The sequence below is a fragment of the Aspergillus ambiguus genome (genome assembly GCF_047715705.1).
Source record: "Aspergillus ambiguus strain CBS 117.58 unplaced genomic scaffold BDV59scaffold_1, whole genome shotgun sequence".
In the NCBI taxonomy this organism is placed as follows: domain Eukaryota; kingdom Fungi; phylum Ascomycota; class Eurotiomycetes; order Eurotiales; family Aspergillaceae; genus Aspergillus; species Aspergillus ambiguus.
In genome coordinates, this window is record NW_027395514.1 from 313,778 (window position 1) to 331,959 (window position 18,182).

The 18,182-nt window shown below is 53.1% G+C and overlaps 3 protein-coding genes across 3 annotated transcripts; 1 reads left to right on the forward strand and 2 right to left on the reverse strand.

Moving 5' to 3' along the window:
* Nucleotides 1-7,992: 7,992 nt before the first annotated feature.
* BDV59DRAFT_1212 (UDP-N-acetylglucosaminyltransferase) lies at nt 7,993-13,620 on the reverse strand. The gene is made up of 2 exons (XM_073686803.1): nt 8,878-13,620; nt 7,993-8,821 (listed from the first exon to the last, which is right to left on the reverse strand). The coding sequence occupies exons 1-2, from the start codon at nt 13,192-13,194 to the stop codon at nt 8,192-8,194; spliced, it is 4,947 nt and encodes a 1,648-aa protein (XP_073552953.1). The 5' UTR covers nt 13,195-13,620; the 3' UTR covers nt 7,993-8,191.
* A 1,509-nt stretch (nt 13,621-15,129) lies between these two features.
* On the forward strand, nt 15,130-16,039 carry BDV59DRAFT_1231 (uncharacterized protein). The gene has a single exon (XM_073686847.1). The coding sequence runs from the start codon at nt 15,283-15,285 to the stop codon at nt 15,742-15,744; it is 462 nt and encodes a 153-aa protein (XP_073552954.1). The 5' UTR covers nt 15,130-15,282; the 3' UTR covers nt 15,745-16,039.
* Nucleotides 16,040-17,178: 1,139 nt separating this feature from the next.
* BDV59DRAFT_1228 (60S ribosomal protein uL11) lies at nt 17,179-18,093 on the reverse strand. The gene is made up of 5 exons (XM_073686844.1): nt 18,008-18,093; nt 17,917-17,950; nt 17,748-17,868; nt 17,349-17,673; nt 17,179-17,298 (listed from the first exon to the last, which is right to left on the reverse strand). The coding sequence occupies exons 1-5, from the start codon at nt 18,009-18,011 to the stop codon at nt 17,285-17,287; spliced, it is 498 nt and encodes a 165-aa protein (XP_073552955.1). The 5' UTR covers nt 18,012-18,093; the 3' UTR covers nt 17,179-17,284.
* Nucleotides 18,094-18,182: the final 89 nt, after the last annotated feature.

Sequence of the window (18,182 nt, forward strand, 5' to 3'; positions counted from 1 at the left end):
CTCTATTGGGATAGTTTGGATTCTTCGATGACGCGAGCCTTGTCCTGATCCCGCTGGGTGGCATTTAGGGCGTCCAACCTGGCTGACCGACTGCTACGCCTGTACCGAAGAGGATTGGGGTGCCGCTGATCCCTGAGTGTGTGGTGCTCCATACGTATCGCCAGCAAGCAGCTAATGATTTCCAGGATGGTCTTGGATCGGACGGTCGGTGGGCCGGATCTGAAGCGCTTTGGCCTTTTCCGATTGATATACTCCGTTGCTTCCATCAATGGCTTCTACGCAGGAAACGATCGTTGGCCAGGAGGCCGAAGTCTTGCGTCGATATAAGGTGTCTCCTTAGGTCTCTGTTGTGTTCTCCTGTACCGGTCGTACCGGAGTACCGGGTACCTCTAATCCGCAACGTCAAGGGCCTGGCATGTAGGGCGGGTGAGAACCCGCCGGCTCGGGTAGTATGCCTATTTTAATCGACACCCTCCCTACGCTCTTTTGGTCAACATTCCACGGCTCCACGCCAGCTGCCCAAAAAATGGGATTGGTGAACCACAATCGCATGCCAGGAGAACGGCTAGTCTACCGGAGTATTTTGCGAACATGCCTGCCGTGTCTAAATTACTTAAAAAAAAAAAGATTTCGGAAAAAGGGTCGGAGGTGTTTTGCATATGCTTCATTGAGGTTAGTCCTCTCGGGATATGGAGATTCCTTTGGGGTGGACCTGTCTCCCGGACATGCAATTCCTGGGCCTGTGATTCGATAAGAGGGGGCATGTGAGATTGAGTTTTCACTGGATTCAAACATTTTTTTTTTGTTTTTCTCCTAAGACACTCGTTTTGGCCGGCAAGTCTGCGGAAGACGGGAGATGACAGGGGCGGTATGCAAGTTCTTGCTTTGCATATGCAGCGCTCAGGTTAGGGTCTGATAGTGTCGACAGTCACGCTGGAGGGAAAGAGTACGCAGTCGACTGGGCGCGCTAGACAAAGGTACATTTGTCATGATTGACGGGTGTCTGATTTGTGGTATGTCAGATGGTGAATACCAAAGTACTAAGGTAGGTAAGGTACCTGCTAACATCTACATGTTTCTGATCCATTGATGGATACGATACAAGTTGTGTAACGCTGGCCTCCCCCCCGGTACACGGTGGGTCCAGGTTGATCGATTAGGACGTTGAGATCAGAGAGGCGGTAGAATGATTGGCTGTCGGAGGATCTCGGACGGATGTGATGGGGTATATCTAAACCTATCCTGGTATAGGGTACCCGCCTGCCGGTCCGCCCGTGATCGGCGGGAAATATGGTGTAATCAATCGGCGTACCATACAGGCTGATACAAGCCTCCATCTCACCCAACCCAGCATCTCAAGTTCAGCCGTATCAGGCTGGCTGATCCATTCCATCGTTCTCCGTGGTATACGCACTCTTATTCCCCGCCGACACCTGTCATTTTTAGGGAAATGGATGTCACCTGTCATGGGTGAGACGACAAGGATGTCGTTCCAACGAGTCAGTGACACCGGAAAGGACGAAGACCCCCTTGGAGAGCTGGAGCTATTGACAGGTATTTGTCATGATGGCGTTGACCATACCCTGCGGTCTTCCCGACGTACTGTACGGTATATGCACCCTGGACGAATCAGACCACAGCAGACTCCCCCACTGGGACCCGCCGCCGAGGCCCAAGCACAAACCACTCCGGCTCAAGGGGTTCTTCAATCCCACGTGGGACTTGTCAAATACCAGCCGTTGCGCCGGAATTACCATTGCTTACCGTCGGTCGTTCCACTCGTACCAGCTCGTTACCGTACGGAGGCACTTTCGCTTCCAACCTTAACATTGGATCCTGGATCTCATAACGGCTTTTGGCAGTTAAAACGAGATACATATAGGGGATCCCCAGTTCGGAGACCTCGGTGTTGATGGTCTAGCTTCTCTACAGAGTGACAGAGTACAGAGTATTTGTGAACAAAGACAGGAAGACACAAATCACAGGTGAGATTCAACAAACATGATGTCTGACTCGCATGGCATGCCCTCGCCCCTCCCGGCTTAGACTATTGCGATTGCGCTCAGAGCTTCAATCCAGCTATGTCTTTGTATGACTTCCTGCATGCCGGCGTGCCTGCCGCCGTTCATCGCCGAAGGATGGGTACGTGGGTGCGGTGGCCCTTTCCAGTCCCCATTCGCCATGCCTAGGGCTGTCTTGGTATCTGTCCCGTATCCCTCGAAAGCCACCCCTGAATTGACCTCTACAGTGTATCAACACGAACAAGATGGACTGTCAGTCCGACTGCAAATACAAATACATCCCTGTCCGCTCCACTCCCCGACGGGCTCCACCTGTCTGTCCTCCAGCCAGCTGGCGAGCATACCGCGCCCGGACGGGATATGCGTGCGTCCCTGGGTGGCATTGTCCTGCGCCTTTCGACTAGTCCGCAGCGCCTCAGTGCGAACCGGATCTCCCGCTAATGCGAGTGAGTCCTCTAGACAACACACCACGGCTGGAGTCGGCCTGCTCATTTCGGTATGCACCAATCAATCTCTCAGACCCCGCGCGCAGCCATGGTGTTCCTACTGGCGACGAAATATTGCGATCCGAGAGCGCGCCATGCAGGATGCCGTGTCGAATCGCGTCGCCCACGTCCACAGCAAGGCACACCTGCAGCCGTGGTTCAGCTACGCTCCTCCTGCCAATCTCAGCTCACAGCCGTAGCCTTTCCGCCTTGGGCAGGAAGTTCCTAACCTCTCTGTCGACCTTCCTTGTGTGAATGGCGGCCGTCTGTGCTGGTCAGCTTCGCTGTAGACCGTGACGTATTCACACGGACTTCAGTGATGCGTCCTATTCACCACGGCGAAGCGAACTGATTCCCTTGGTCGTCGGCGTCTTATCGCCCATTCATTTCGTGTCCAACGGATTCATTCATGTAGCTCTGACAGCTCATCGTGCAGAGCGCACCTCCCGCACTGATGCGATGCGGTGTCTCCGACCGACATCTGTCTTTGCTGGCCTCAGGCCATCTCCGGACTGATTAGGAATTATACCGACCACCTGGGCAATGGATTCTAAATTGCCCTTGCGGTCGTCACACATACTTTATCAATCTACCGTTTGCAGGACTTCATTGTAGACTGACGTCAGGGTCTGCATCGGCCTGGTTTGTTTGTATGTACGATAGCCAGACCGCGTTCTGACGAAGGGGATAGGTACTCAGCCGTTTGTATGCTGCTTTCCGGCCTGTCTTGTCTTATTTGCGTCGTTGGAAGTGACGCCGTTGTCCCTTCTGATCCCGTCATGATTTGCCAACAACGTAGTCACTCGTTCGTTGTGTGAATATGTGCTGGTGACTACTGGGTTTCGGTGGGCTTATAAGCCCTCTTCTTTCTCGCCTGCTTCCATCTTCTTTGCATCTCCTGGACATATATTTATTGGTTTTGAATATACATCATGCACCATCTGTTGATCTATTTCTTCATTTGACGTTATTATATAGGGAGTGCCGGCTTGAGCTCTTACGAACGGCGAAGTTGCCGCATTCATTCATTCGTCTTCCTACCCATGAGGGAAGCTACCCATGCTACAGCACCAAATGGAACCTGTAAGATGTGTTGAGCGACCTCGTGCGCCGTGAAACAGCAGCGTGGGTAGAGCTTAGAGCTACAGGGTTTTCTGAATCTTTCATTCCGATCCATTCTTTTCTGTGACGGGCGATTTGTCGAGCCCATCGATATGTCAAATCGGCCAAGCTGAATTCTGTAGGCCTGCGACCTGATGCAAATGAACCAGACCGCGACGCAGCCGACATCCTGAAGCACCTGATCGTCCGAAGCAATGAGGCCTTCACCTTTGTTGCATTCGTTGAGTCCAATAACATCCCCAACCGCCAGCGACTTTCTCCAACACTGAAGCTATCCTATACCCTATATAGCATGTATAGACACAGCAGACTCTGCTAAACAGCAGTCCCTATCACTCGCACTTAGCAGCCTTTGCAGGCGGCCGAACAAGGCAAGTAATTTCCAAACCGTTGCCCACAACGCCCATGACTTCTAACTGACGGACAAACGCAAGACAAGATAGGTGGGCTTAGTGGCGACTACCACTGCGATAATTGCGGCGTCACCGCGGATTACGGCTAAGGACTGGTTCAATTCCCGCCTCTGCTCCATATGTTACGCGAAGACCAGAGGAAACGGCACACTAAAAGCTCAGAACGGCAGGCCAGACTGTTGGAACTGTTCTGAACCAATATATCGCCGAACCGCCTCAAGGAGACCTGCAAGAAGAAACTACTCAGACGATTCACCTGGCACTCGGGACGTGACAGTCCAAGCTTACTCGAAACCGGGCCTTTGGGGATCATCCAATTGAATACACTGAAAAAGCTTAGTGAGAGACTCCCACACACGATTTACAGGGCGAATCCCCATCAGCAGTCCATTTGCCGGCTTCTCCCAAGTGCTTCGACGTATGTGAACACTCTAGGAACATCATCCAAACGAGTAGGTATTCCCCATAGGATTCCGCATCTTGAACTACTGTTGATTGTTATACGATGTATAGAAGGCTTGAGGTATTTGTGACGGCAGATGGAGAGAACGTCCGTCCAACACATGGCGCAAGGGAACTAAATTGCGCGATAGCCAGAATGGGTGACTTTAACCAGGACCTGGTGTAACAACTTCAACCAGGAAGTATGGCATATGCCGACTTATACATTCTGCCTGGCACCTGAGGCCAGGATGGTCGCCGCAATAAGGTAGACTGCTCGCCCCATGGTGCCACGTCCGAAGTCATAATACGCGATTGATTGCTAACCGCACATTCTTACCGTATAGGTCCACACAACGACGAACACCGCGCCGCATCCTCTGCCGTTCACCGAGCTCACTAGCGTAGATAAGGCAAGGGCCATTATCATGCGGCAGCCCTCTCAGGACGTGGCGCTTCGCTTGATCCCCTCGGAGAAGCCGTTCCACCGTCAAATCCACGCCCTTTAGACTCTGAACCAGCCCATGAACTAGAACCATCCTATCTGGCCGTTGTTGCTGGGTAACTGCCCAGCAGACCTGCCCTACGCTGATCTGTACGGCTCTATTGACGTCGACGTCACGGCCCTGCTCCCCCCAATCAGGTTGAACAATAGCCAACGCGTAGCCCTCGCCGAGATGAGGCGTATGCCGGGCGGCGTGGGTATCGTCCAGGGACCACCGGGCATGGGAAAAACGTACTGTCTCCTCTATACCCTCCTGCTGCTACTGGCGTACAACCGTTCCCGACCATCATCAGATCCTGTTGCTGGCGCCGTCGAACCTGCTGATGGACGAACTGGCCACCTCTAGAAAGTTCCACCTTCCCGTTTAGTATTAGGAATCAAGAGATTCAAACCCCCTGACCCTTCTCGAAGCTGGATATCTGCCCACGGCGGGCTGGATGTCACCGGCGTGAAGGAGTTAGAGACATGACTTAAGTCTTGCCTGTTCCAACCTCACTTTGTGAACTGCTACCTTCACTCTATACTCCCTGCCCAGGCGAGTGGCGAGAACCTCAATCGAGGGAAATCCTTTACCACGATCATCCACCGAATCCACGCCGCGACCAACAGTGGGGACATAAAGTATGTCGACCACTTCTCCGACAAGTCGAAGCGGAACAGGTCCGACTGGATCGCCTTCTGCCTCGTCACCCTCGTCCAAGTCAACACCCAGACCGCTGACGGGCTCTTCTATGAGAAGAACTGGCCCCAAGAGCACAAGGAGAAAGTCATGCGGGCCATCCTACGACTCGTTCGACAGGAATTTGCGGTGTCACGCATCGAAAAACGTATGGCGCTCCTGGCCGTCGACGCAGATACGCACGAGGAGAACCGCACCACCTTAAAGAACGCCCCTCCTCCCTATGCTGAGAAGCTTGGTCCCAAGGAGAAGGCTCCGGGGAAGCCTTCCCCAGAACCTTTCCAGTCTGGGCCCGCCTCGCCTCAAAACCCTGCCCCCGAGTCAGACGCTGCGTACTAGGGCTATTAATCTGACGTCGAGCCGCCGCTAGACACGAAGCTGTTGGATCCAAAGCGGCTAGCGAGGATCATCCGTCGCGAGAACCGCAGGGAGCATGAAAATGAGGGAGCCAGAATTGGCTACAGCATGTTCCCTTCGGTCCTGCACATGATCGCGCTGTCCCAGGGGATGGCCGACCGGATAACTGTCGGTAATGAAAAGGTCCTCGTTTGGGGGACATTCCGCCGATGACAATCACCACCGTCGATGTGAAATTCCTGGCCAAAGTACAAGAGCGCCACGACGACATCTACAACAAGTACTCGTCCACTCTCCTGCGGGGGCGCGGCAGACCAGGACGGCGGAGCGCGGGTGGACTGGGGCGTCTTCCACCTCCTGGGTTTCGCCAGCTTCTTGCCGCGACTCTTTGACCTGGTGCTGGACCAGTGCAACCTGGGAGTTCGGCCTCATGTACCAGCACACAAATCGGGACCCAGCCCGCCTCCAGCCAACCGACGCCGCGGACGGTGTTGTAAAGATATTGCAGCACACCCTCGACGCTATATTGGATTTCAGTCTCACAGATGATGGCAACAAACGAGGACAACGATGAGCCGACTCTTTGGCGCGTTGATGATATAGTCTCTCGGCCGGACGAGACTACGATTGGAAGTCTCTGGAAGATTATTCTCGCTATCACTCGTTCGGAAGAGCCGGAGTAGGCGGTGTAGTTGGGTATGTTGTATCATTATCTCTTGCCCTCGAGTGGCCGCGTTTCTAACTAAATAATAGAGGATATTAAGAACGCCTAGCCGGCGACCTCGGATAACGTGACGGATAAAACCGGTATGTAAACTCTTCATACTCTACCCTACCTTTCTCCTTCCCGTCTGCTAACTGGTTGCCAGTGCCTAAGCATCCCGTATATGAGTACGTCGGATAGACCTAGGACGCGATCCTGGATACGCGGATGGGAGGTAATGGTAACCACCTCCCTAAAGCTCCCCACGAGGAGGAACAGCTGTAGCTGCAGTAAGAACAGCAAAAAATAGCAATAACAGCAATAGCTGCTGCTGCACCAGCACCACCACCAGTTAGATGAACTGCAGCTTCTGCTGCAACAGTTGAAGGAAAAGCAGCAACGGCGCCCTCACGTACGTCCTGCCGCACCCTCTCCTACAAGTCCAGCGGCGTCAGCAGGTAGTAGAAAAATCAACCTCCTTTCTCCTCTTCAAGTCATACAGAACCTCTCTGGCCTCCGTAGCGGGGACATCCTTATAAGAATACGAAGTAGAAGAACATCCACGAATCATTCTAAACGTCTTATATTCTGCCTGCTGTCACCCTGAATCGCGCAACGTTCCTTAAGATCCACTTTTAGCTTAAACCCCCTACCAGCCGAAGCTCAGAGACTCTCATGACGCTAACTACGAAGATAAATCTTATACTAGGTCTGAAAAAGACGCTGAGGAGAATACGGCTGTGATGAGACCAAGTTGTTGGTCGTATCCGTCGCCATGAGCATCTTCGAGGGCATTTGGATGAACACATCCCTCCCAGGTAAGCGAAATCGAACCCCCTCAAATCTATGCTAACACATCGGATAGTGAGGGCGATACCGCCATCAATCCAGTTGACATGGGACCTATCAATCCGACATCGCGTCTCCACGTATAAGGCGACACTGGCTCTCCTTCCATCCGATGGTGCAGGGGGAACATTACATTATCAAGCATGTAGAAGAGCAGATAGCATCCAGGAAGGAACGATTATGGAGACAGATATGCCGAACTCGCATATCCAAATATAGACCTCCATTGAATCCTGAATCAGGCACTGTCTATAAGTCCAACCAACCACCAAGCCGTAGTCAACCCGAATACAACGCCCGCCTACCCAAAGAACCTATTCAACCAAGTCCCAACAGATCGCAAGACCTCGCATGCCTACCCAGCAGCAAGATGAATTCATAACTGATGTCCTTCCGTACCTTATCACACACACATCCAACGCCAGCATGCTAAGACACGATTCCTCTCGCGAAGGGATTCCATCAATTAACAAAAATAACAAGGCCGACAAATAAACACGTAGATCCGCCGATTTCCTACATAGAAACCAACACAACAACGAATGCAAGGTAGAAGGTAAAGAAAATAAACAAAATAAATGAAGAAAACGCTCAAAGGGTATATCCGAACCGCACATCATAACCATATATCACCTTCTTCGCCATTCACCCATCGTGTCCAGACTTGCTCGTAGGCATCTTCCAAATCACGCACCCAGCGCGCTGTATCGAAGAGCTTGTTCCGCCATCGGGCGTGGAACAACATCTTGCGGAGGTCAGACAACCGACCACGGCCGCGGCCCTCGCAGCCGGGTCCGTACTGTTGACTCAAACACAGCCGTGCGGCCTTGTTCTCATAGTCATCGTCGGAGACAGCGATCAGCTCCTCGCGGGCCTGGTCTCCAGCATCGGAGTCCGGGAGAGCGCTGCTCAGGATGCTGCTCGCCATGCGCGAGCACATCTTGTATTTGTAGCGTGGATACGTCAGGAGTGGAGTCCCGCTCCATAACACGTCCGTTGCGGTGGTGTGGGCATTGCACTCCGGCGTGTCCAAAAAGAGGTCGAGGATCTTCGCCCGCGAGATATGTGTGTTCTTCGGGGCAACATCCGTGAAGATAATCCGGGACGCGGTCTCCTCGCCGGCCCAGGCGACGGCAGTGTCTCGGAGATTCTGCTCGCCTAGGTCAGGGAAGCGCAGGAGCCACAGTACGGAATTGGGAATCCGCGCGAGAATCCGCAACCAGGTGCGGAAAGTAGTGGGTTCAATCTGTTTGGGAGGTTAATTTGGGGGTGAGATTCGTGTGGTCGCGGCTGAATGCCTACCTTGTATAGTTGATTGAAGTTCCCAAGAATAATAGCATCATCGGGGAGGTCAGGGAAAAGCTCCTTCCGCATGCGCCATCGTCGTTCCTGCTCCTCTTCCCATGAGACTAAGGGCTCGCTGGCATCCGGTGCACTCTGTCGGTGATCACAGCAGAAGAAGGTGGAGCGGGTGAAAACGATTTTCTCTGCGTACACCCAGTCTTCAAGGTCTTCCCCATGATCTTCCTCGAGAAGCCGGTCCTCGATCCGTGTGTTCCGGTTACCCAGGGAGAGAGTCTCTGGTGGAATGGACATCTCGTCCGCAAGGATGTAATCACACCATTCCGCGCCCAGGGTTCCCGCAAATCCCATAAAGGACATGTGAATGGGCGCAGGCCGTGCAGCGAACACTTCGTTGCGAGCTCCCCGTGTGTAACCGTTCAGGTTGATGAGGATATGGATGCCGTCTGCAACGATTTGCTTCACGAGGCGATCGACTGACCATGCACTGGCGTCGTAGAACACGGGGGCTTCCTGTTCGATTTGCTGGCGGTGAATTGATTTGTCGCTTGCGGTAGTGGCGTAACAATAGGCTTTTACTCGGGATGGATCGTGCAGGCCAAATACCGATTGCATCAGGTGGGCGAGAGGATGGTTGTTGAAATCAGACGAGACGTAGCCCACCTTGAGGTAGGGGTTCGGAGGCGGGGGTGGTCTGTACACGGTAGGAGCGAGCCAGGGCGACCGCATGGTCGAACACGATATGCGAAGGCCATTTCGCTGTGAGATCTGCCGGATTTGCTTGGCAGATAGAGGGCAAGTAAAGGTATGGAAAGGCAGAACGGTGGGCGCATTGGGTGCAGTAAGACCCGGGGGAAGCTGCGGTCGTCGATACTTCGACAACGGGAATTCCTTGTGGTGAACATAAAGATCTTGATACCACTGCCAGGTGATTGATCTGGTAGCACGCTCGACAAGCTTGACAATTCGTGAGCCTTCCCACCGTTTGCCAGCCCATGATCGGAGAATAGCAGAGATGGAGTCAGGTCTAAACCTTCGGCATTGCAATGCGGGAGTCAGTTGTGCACAGAGTTGGTCGATCGCAGACGGGGTTAACAGCCCACGACCCCAAGACTCGCCCTCCTTGAGTTGTCGATCCACAATGTCCACCACGCGCTTGATCCAGCCAGTACTAGTCTCAGCACGGTACGCATCCTGCAGTAGCCCCTGTTCGGTGACATGCCACCGATCGCGGAAGCCATATCCGTTGGCAATACCCCCACGACCAACCCAGTTGCATACGGAGTTGAGAGCATTGGATAAGCCGCACACGGCTTCCGCAAACTCGGGATTGACCTTGACGGCGCGCTTATAGTACACAATAGCATCGTTGACTCGGCCGGCATCTTTGACGGCATTTGCCAGGTTGGCCAATGCAATGTCAAAGTTGTTATCGCATGAGACCGCCTGCTCGTACATGCGGATAGCGGCTTGGAGCTGGCCAATGTCCTTGAGGAGACTGCCAAGATTCGTGTACAAGTGCGCATGCCGGGCATCGAGATGCAGTCCGTAATTGTAATATGCCAATGCCAACGAGATGCCACTACCCGGGACTACCCCAGGTATTTCCGGGTGTTGCATTTCGCCGCTGGGTCGGGGAAGGCCTCTGCCTGCGTTGTTCTGGATACCAGCCAGCAAAATCCCGACGTTGTTTGCCGTCGAAGGACTTGGTTGAAGGGAAAGGGAGAGGTAGTAAAGAGCCAGGATATCCCGGACACCGGGTGCAGATCGAGGAACACCGGACGATGAAATGTTGGACATTCCATCTTGGTAGATCTTCGCCAAAGACAATAGAGAATTACTTGTTGTAGATATCGCAGCTTTCCTGGAGAGGCCTTCGGCTACAAATTTGATGCCGGGTGGGGTCCCACATGGAGGGAAGACCAGTTTTGAAGTCTGTAGTGCTTTGTCGGGATAGAGCAAAATGGTTTCGTTCGCGAAGTGTTGATCAGAGGCAAGTTGGCGAGAGCCGGGGGTGAAAGCGGCAAATATTCGCTTGATCAGACTCTGAATACCGTGGCGTCTTCGTCCTCCAGCGATCAAGATTGCATCCTCAAAGGCGGCCGCAGCACCTACATTGTCACCTAGCGCATAGAGCATGTTGCCCTTCGCATGCACGAGAGCAAGCATTCTACCATTATCAGTCCCGGGGATAGCATAACCGCTGGAACCAAAGCCAGTACATGACGAGTCTGTCGAGTGATTGGCGGACACAGTCCTACCAAAGTCGTCATCGTAATCGAACGATGCCTTTTCATATGACCCCAGATCCGATGCACTAGAGGCGCGGCTTTCGGCATCGCTTTCTGGTTCACTGGCGTGCTCGTCGGAGGTGAAGCAGTCTCCGTTCTTGGGATCACGTAGCGAATTCTGCACAAACTCGATGATGTTCACGGCTTCCTTCCCACGATGGCTGCTACACAAAAGGCCGATAAGGTGCTCAACTGCCTCGAAAAAGCTGGGGCGAAGTTTGACAGCACGCAGCCAATGTTGCAACGCATCCTCGCGGCGATCCAATGCTAGAAGAGAGGCAGCTAAGTTGGAGATTGCCTCGACATGCGTTGCATCTCTGGCTATGATTCTTGAGTACCATCTCATGGCCTTTTGATAATCACCGAGACCGTACGCCAAGCAACCGCCAAGAAGTAACCCATCGATCCACTCCCAGTTGCTCTCCATACAGAGATGGGAAAGCATTTCAAGGGCTTTCCTAGCATTCGTTGTCGTATTCTCGCTGCTGAAGGTTGCGCCGGGAATGCGGGAGACAGATGAAGCCGGAAATCGTCCCGTATGGCGTAATCTATCCAGCATCTGTACGTCGGCGGTCGGCTGCAGGGGAAATTGATTAGGTTGGGGGTGTTCGGGAAGGCGATGATGCCCTTGGAAGGTAGCCTTGGTGCGAGGATCGTATTGGGCAGAAGCGTAGCTATTATGGCGTGTAGAGTCGGGTACAGTCGTGCTGGAGAAATCCAACCCAGGCTGGCGCGGGGGCTTTGGATAAATGCTCGGTTTCAGGATGCGTGCATTCTGGGCATCGCCCGCATGCGAGATGCTATTCCGTCGAGCATGGTGAATCGATGCCAACAGATCCACGTAAACTCCGTGTGCCCATGATAGGACCTTCTCCTTGAACTCAACATTTGCCGCCCGTGAGTTGGCAGTGGACCCCACGCTCGGTCCGTTTGGAGGCCCCGGCCAAGACGGGACAGATTCGTGACCGAATTGATGGGACGGAAACCTCGATCCAGAGGGGTGGCTGCTGCGCGTATGGAATGGCAGGACCCGTTGTGAAGAATCCAGCGGTTTTTGCTCGGAATGTCGTGGAGGGAAATTACTCTTGATCGGGTCCGGGTTGACCATGCCAAGGGGAGTGGGATTCCAACCTAGGCCTGGGTCTGGGTTAGAACCCGCCAGAGACCCCCGTTTGAGGGACTGTTGCGGCGTTGTATCGAAGAACGGGAGCCCCGGCGGCGTGGCGTGCTTGGCAAATGGCGACGATGCATTCAAGCGTGGTTCACGAAAAGCTGCAGGACGATATGGGATATACGCACCATCCGGCCAATATGGGCCATATGGTCCAGTGCCAGCCGACGCGGTGGGACCGAGACATGGCTGAAGGGTTGCCGGTAGAACAGTAGGCACGTAGGCTCCGTTCGGCCAGTAGAAACGTTGTTGCGGTGGCTGCATCGGCAGGGACTGATTCAGCAGAGAGTCCATTCCGGGGTCGTAGTTGAGCGAACGAACCCAACTGGCACCGTTGGCCCCTTGTAGCATCTCGGGGACGGCGTTGACTCGAGTGGAATCATTCTTGTACACCGGCGGGAAGTTCAGATGTTTTGTGAACGAGGATTGGTCCAGGGACGGTTGCGACCAGCTATCGATGGGAAAGCCGCCTTGGGTGGGCATCAATCGACCGGACTCTAGGGGAGATACGAGGATGTGTTTGCTGGCGGGTTGGAGGGTTGTATCGCCCGGGGTCCCATCATACCCAGCGGCAAGGGTCCCGTTGGGTGTCTTTCTCCTCAACGCATGCTCGACAGCCTTGGGACTCGGGATGGCGCCCGCGGTATCGTGAGCATCGAGTCGTTGGACGGGGAGGTATGGTAATCGACGAGGGATTGATTGATAGTTGTCCTTGGTGAAAGCATTGCGAGGGAGGGTCGCGGGGAAGGAGTTGGGGTTGGGGTAGTCGTAAGATGCATCGATGGATTCGACGTCGCGATAACGGTTCATGTGATGCGGTTGGATCGGAGGAAACGGTGCGACGGAGGGTAACATCTTGAGTCTGAAGGAATCCGGGTACCTTCGTCGTCTCCGCCTCCCACCGTTGAATATGACAAGGTCGATGCAAAGATGAAGGAGAGGATTGAAAGAGGCAGAAAAGAAAAAACAACGAAAAACGAATCAGGGGTCGTCTGGACCCCAGCGAAGGAACAGGTCAAAGATCAGGAGCGGTCAACAATTCAAGACACACACACGTTCACTCTCGCTGAGTTATCAACAAGCATCCTCCTTGAAACGTTTCCTACACCTCATCCTGGACATGAGTTGGCTCACTTGTCACTTCAACGAGGCCCCCCACGGCAGGACTCTGGGTTCGACATGAACGCAGGAGGAGACAGGACGGGGATCAGGTAGAAGATGGGAGCGGGACGGAGGAGAGACGACGGAGCGGAGGGGGGCGAGAAGAGCGTTCACGAGGAGATGTCGGATTCCGGAGGTGAAGAAACGCCAGCCGGTGGAAACGTTGCGGCGGAGCGATCAGGAGTCTGGGAGGGAATCCGGAAATGAAGCGAAGCAAGGGAGGAAAGGGATCCCCAAGTCAGTCAGTTAAGAGAGAGGAACAGAGAGCAGCGCATCCGCACTGACGCAGGTGTCCGCGAAACGGCGATCAATCACTCGAAAAGAGGATTCTTGGCAGAAATGCTGTACTCAGGGAGGAGGATAATCATAAAAATAAGAAATAAGAAAATAAGAGGGAAAAAAAAATAAAATATAATATATAGAATGAGGGGGGGAAAAGGAAAAGGGAAAAAAAAGAAAAAGGAATCAGACAAAGAGCTCAGGCGGAAATAATCATCAACCCTGTCGCAGACCGGTTGATCATGGCACGACTAGTTGACACTCGTATCAAGAGGAGATTAGACTCTGATCCTCAGGAGATCGTTTGTACGAGTGTCCTGCGGCGTTTGGAACAGGGGAAATGGGACTGGATCCGATGGTTGGTGCAGTAGAAAGGCAAGGCACGATGGTTTCGAAGCAGCGACGGCGGAGAGACAGCGGCAGGCTGATGCTGGGGATCCTCGCGGGAAGATAATTAGAAGAAATAGCGAGGAGAATCGGAGAGGAGAGGACACGAGAGAGTGGGAGAGAGGGAAGAGAGAGAGAGAAGCAGGACATCGAGATGATCAGAAATCATGATCCATAAGTTTCGATTGACTGATTGACGATTGACGATTGACGCTTGACGGCCTGGAAGCTCCCCTAATTGGGGGTGGAGGTTCAGGAAGGAGGGGGGTTCCTCTTTGGGACGCTGACTCCACTGCCGCCGCCTGAGTGGTCCAGTGGCATGGGCCCCTCCAATGAGAGAGCGCCAGTGGGGACTGGAGGGGCCTTGAGCGTCTGCCAGCATATTATTACTACGTATGTGTCTTGTATGCGTCTGTAGGTCGTTCAGAGGAATAGCAATAGTCGCCCCGTGACTTATAATACAGCATTTATGGTTACGATCGTTTATTCATCGTTCTATATTCATCATATAAGAAGGAAAATACTATCATAGTCACATCCATCCCATCTCCACCCCATCCGATCCAACGGCTGGGATGGACCCAACCCGCTAGCCACTTGGACCCAGGAGCAAATCCAGGTCCGTCCAACGTCAGTGGACCTCCTTCCAAGACCCCCCGGCCCCAGTGGCGCCCGCAGTTGATCAAGCCTTGAGGGGGCACACGGCCTTCTGAGAGGGTCAGTGTTTGCAGGCGGCGGAAGGGCGATCTGGCATTTGCAGTGGGTTCAGTGGAGTCCGACTCCAGTCTGGGAGTCTGAGAGCTGAGGTGGATTCATCTTCATCTAGGGGTATTATGAGCATTCCGTATGAAAAATAATAACAATAAAATTAAAGTAAAAAAACAAATAAAATAGGCAACAAGCAGCCGCCTCAGAGTCGATTATGTCTCGAGGCTCAGACACGTCGTCAGCCCACAGTAATCAATCCTGGAGGTGGGCGCTTCTACAGCCCGCATGCAACCGGAGGCTGAGCGGCAGAACATGGGGAGCAATCAGGTGGAGGTTCATATAGGTCGGTAATTATAGTGATCTTGTGGTATATATATATATATATTGTGCTGTGTAAATATACACACTATGCTGCGTACTTCGTGGACCCTTATATCTTTGACATCCACTGCTTCTGCCTCGTTTGGCTACATCTCCACCCACCATATACGTACTGCGTATACCTTGCTGTATATAAACCACACTTACTCTTCCATACCTTTCCGCGACAACTCAATAACCACGATAATCCCTAGCCCGAGCCGGTCCAACTCAAAATCGGCGCCGAATGTGGAGTCTCCCCTCAAAGTTTCATCAGCCCGTTTCTCATCTCCATCCATTCATCTGCATCCGATTCAGCCATCGTCTCCATCCGCCCATGGCAGCTCCCACCCACTAGTGATGTCCAGCGCCTGGCCTTTTTTTCATCTTCATTTTCCATCCTTCTCCTTCTCTTGGGTTCCATGGGTACGCCTTTTTACTTCTTCCTTCTCAACCCTTATTCTGTTTCATTCCATTCCCCCCTCTCCTTGTTCCATACCCCCGTCATAAATGGAGCCCGGCCGCGGCACTGATCAACATCAACCATCACGAGCGGTCTACGATAACGATCGGCAAACTCTGCATTTCTCTCCACTTGATTTTCCCCCACGCTGAAGATGAATCCCGTAACATAAACTTATATGGCGTAGCACTCCGTAACATGGCCTACCCACGCCGCATCGATAACGGTCAAGCTAGCTAGCTCGTCCCTGGCGACAGACCGACCGACGAGGGTGAGCGAAAAGACCAAAAATAACCCGAATAACACACGTAGCCACATCACACCATACAAAATAAATCAAAGTTTTCCCCCTCCCATAAAAGCCAAAGGAACCACGTTGCGCACCCAAACGCACGACAAACGTCAAAACGACCCGGACCCTTGGTCATCCTCTAAACAAACCCGACAACCTGATTCATCCATTCGCTCGCCCGCTCACTCACCCCTTCTCTCCCTGCTCCCTTCTTGCAACGTGGAGCGGGTACAGGCACTCTACGGCGCAAGCGTGCGGATGTGCGCAACCCCCCGGCAGACAGCCTGCGTCAGTCCGCAGCAGACCCATGGCAGATGACAGAGGCGCACGCCGCCTTCTACCTATCATATAGCGGTCGAAGGGCCAATGGCACGCCTCGAAATAAGGGGAAACAGCACCCTGGTCCCCCTCCAGGAGCGTATCAGGACCACACCTGTGGTGATCATCCCGGCTTGTGGAGAAATACGCAATCTTCGGTGTAGACAGGGGATTGGGAGTTTGTCTGTACGCCGTACGCAGTACTGTTCCACGACGATGCGTGCGGCACTCCGTCGGCGTACCTTTACGCTAGGGCTCCGATCCTGGAAGCACGGAGAAATTGAAACGAAAATGAACAGGCAGCTAGATGAAACTAAGATTCTCTACCCCGGGTTGGAAAAATCCTGACGTGTTTCATCTTCGATCATGATGCCGAGTAGCCACGGTACATGTACGCAGTACAGCCTGCTTTCTTGCATTAGACTTTATTATTCATATAGAATTGTGCTTCATTAAATCGAGACGTAAAAATATATTATGCTAAGCTACGATTCACCTACGATCTACCAAGCCGAAGGCGAGATAGTATGCGATGTTGACCGTGATGATGGACCACTGCATCCACAAGACAAGCCAGAGGCTTCCCTCCAAGATACCGCGGTGAGTAGTGGGTCGAGGTTTGATCTTCTTTGCGTAAAATAAGCCTATACCACGTTGTATAGAGTCCAATCCAGGCCCGAAGGCGGGAAGGGACGGTACGGGCCAGAGTGTTGCAAAGGTCGTTTGTATGAAGGGGGGTGTTTGTTCGTGGGATCCGGCTCGCATTGGGCGGCAAGTGAACCTCGCAAACAGATGGGAAAGAAATCACAAAGGGGATAAGGGTTGTCCAGTCAAAACAATTGTCCATTTGAGAACACACATGGGAATCTTAGGTCATGACTCGTAAAACATTTTTTTTTGGTTTCGAAGATAATGATCATATTCTCAGCTAGCATGTTGATACACATCAACGACCGCCATCAAAGATTTGGAACCATTTACTCCGAGGGGACTATACAACCGTTAGCGCAATCCAGTGCGACGATACACACTCCAACTTACTATCGATCTCGCCGGCCTTAACGTCGTCAGAGACGTCCTTGGGGCTGCGGCCATCAACCTGGCAGCCGACGGAGAAAGCGGTACCCAGAATCTCAAGGACGGTACCCCGGAGCTCCTTGGCGAGGGAACGAGAGCGCATGGTGCGCGCAATGTCGATGATGTCGTCAAGAGGGATGGACTTGCTGTGCTTGATGTTCTTCTCCTTCTTGCGGTCACGGGGAGGCTCCTTGAGGGCCTTGATGACCAGAGAAGAGGCGGAGGGCACGACAGAGACCGCGGCCTGACGGTTCTGGATGGTGAGACGGACAGTCACACGGAGACCCTTCTGTACAGCGGAAACAGTCCACGTTAGCTGGGTTTCTCGTCTACCGTGCGGGAGCGCGCGCGTTGAGTCCTTACCCAGTCACCAGTGTTCTTGGCAATATCTTCACCAATCTTCTTGGGGGACAGACCGAGAGGACCGATCTTGGGGGCGAGGGCGGACTGGGCACCGACTTCACCACCAGTCACTCGCAGGTGACTAGAAACGTTAGATCTCGAATTGATTGTAAGGGTGAGCTCAACTTACATGATCTTCACCTCATTGGGGTCGAACTTGGGAGCTGCCCAATGGGTGTTACGTTAGTTCCGCCATTGATAGCCAAGGAGATGATACTTACGCATGGCGAGTGCGAAAGGTCGTCAATCGTCCTTGGATTATTGTCGGGATGGTTGGTACAAGGAGAGGAAAAGAAGTTGTTGCGTGTCGCAGAAGATTATTTAACGGGGCCCGCACTTCGACCTAAGCGAGGCTCCCAAGCCGGAAGACCCGCAGGGTTTACCCTAATCACGTGT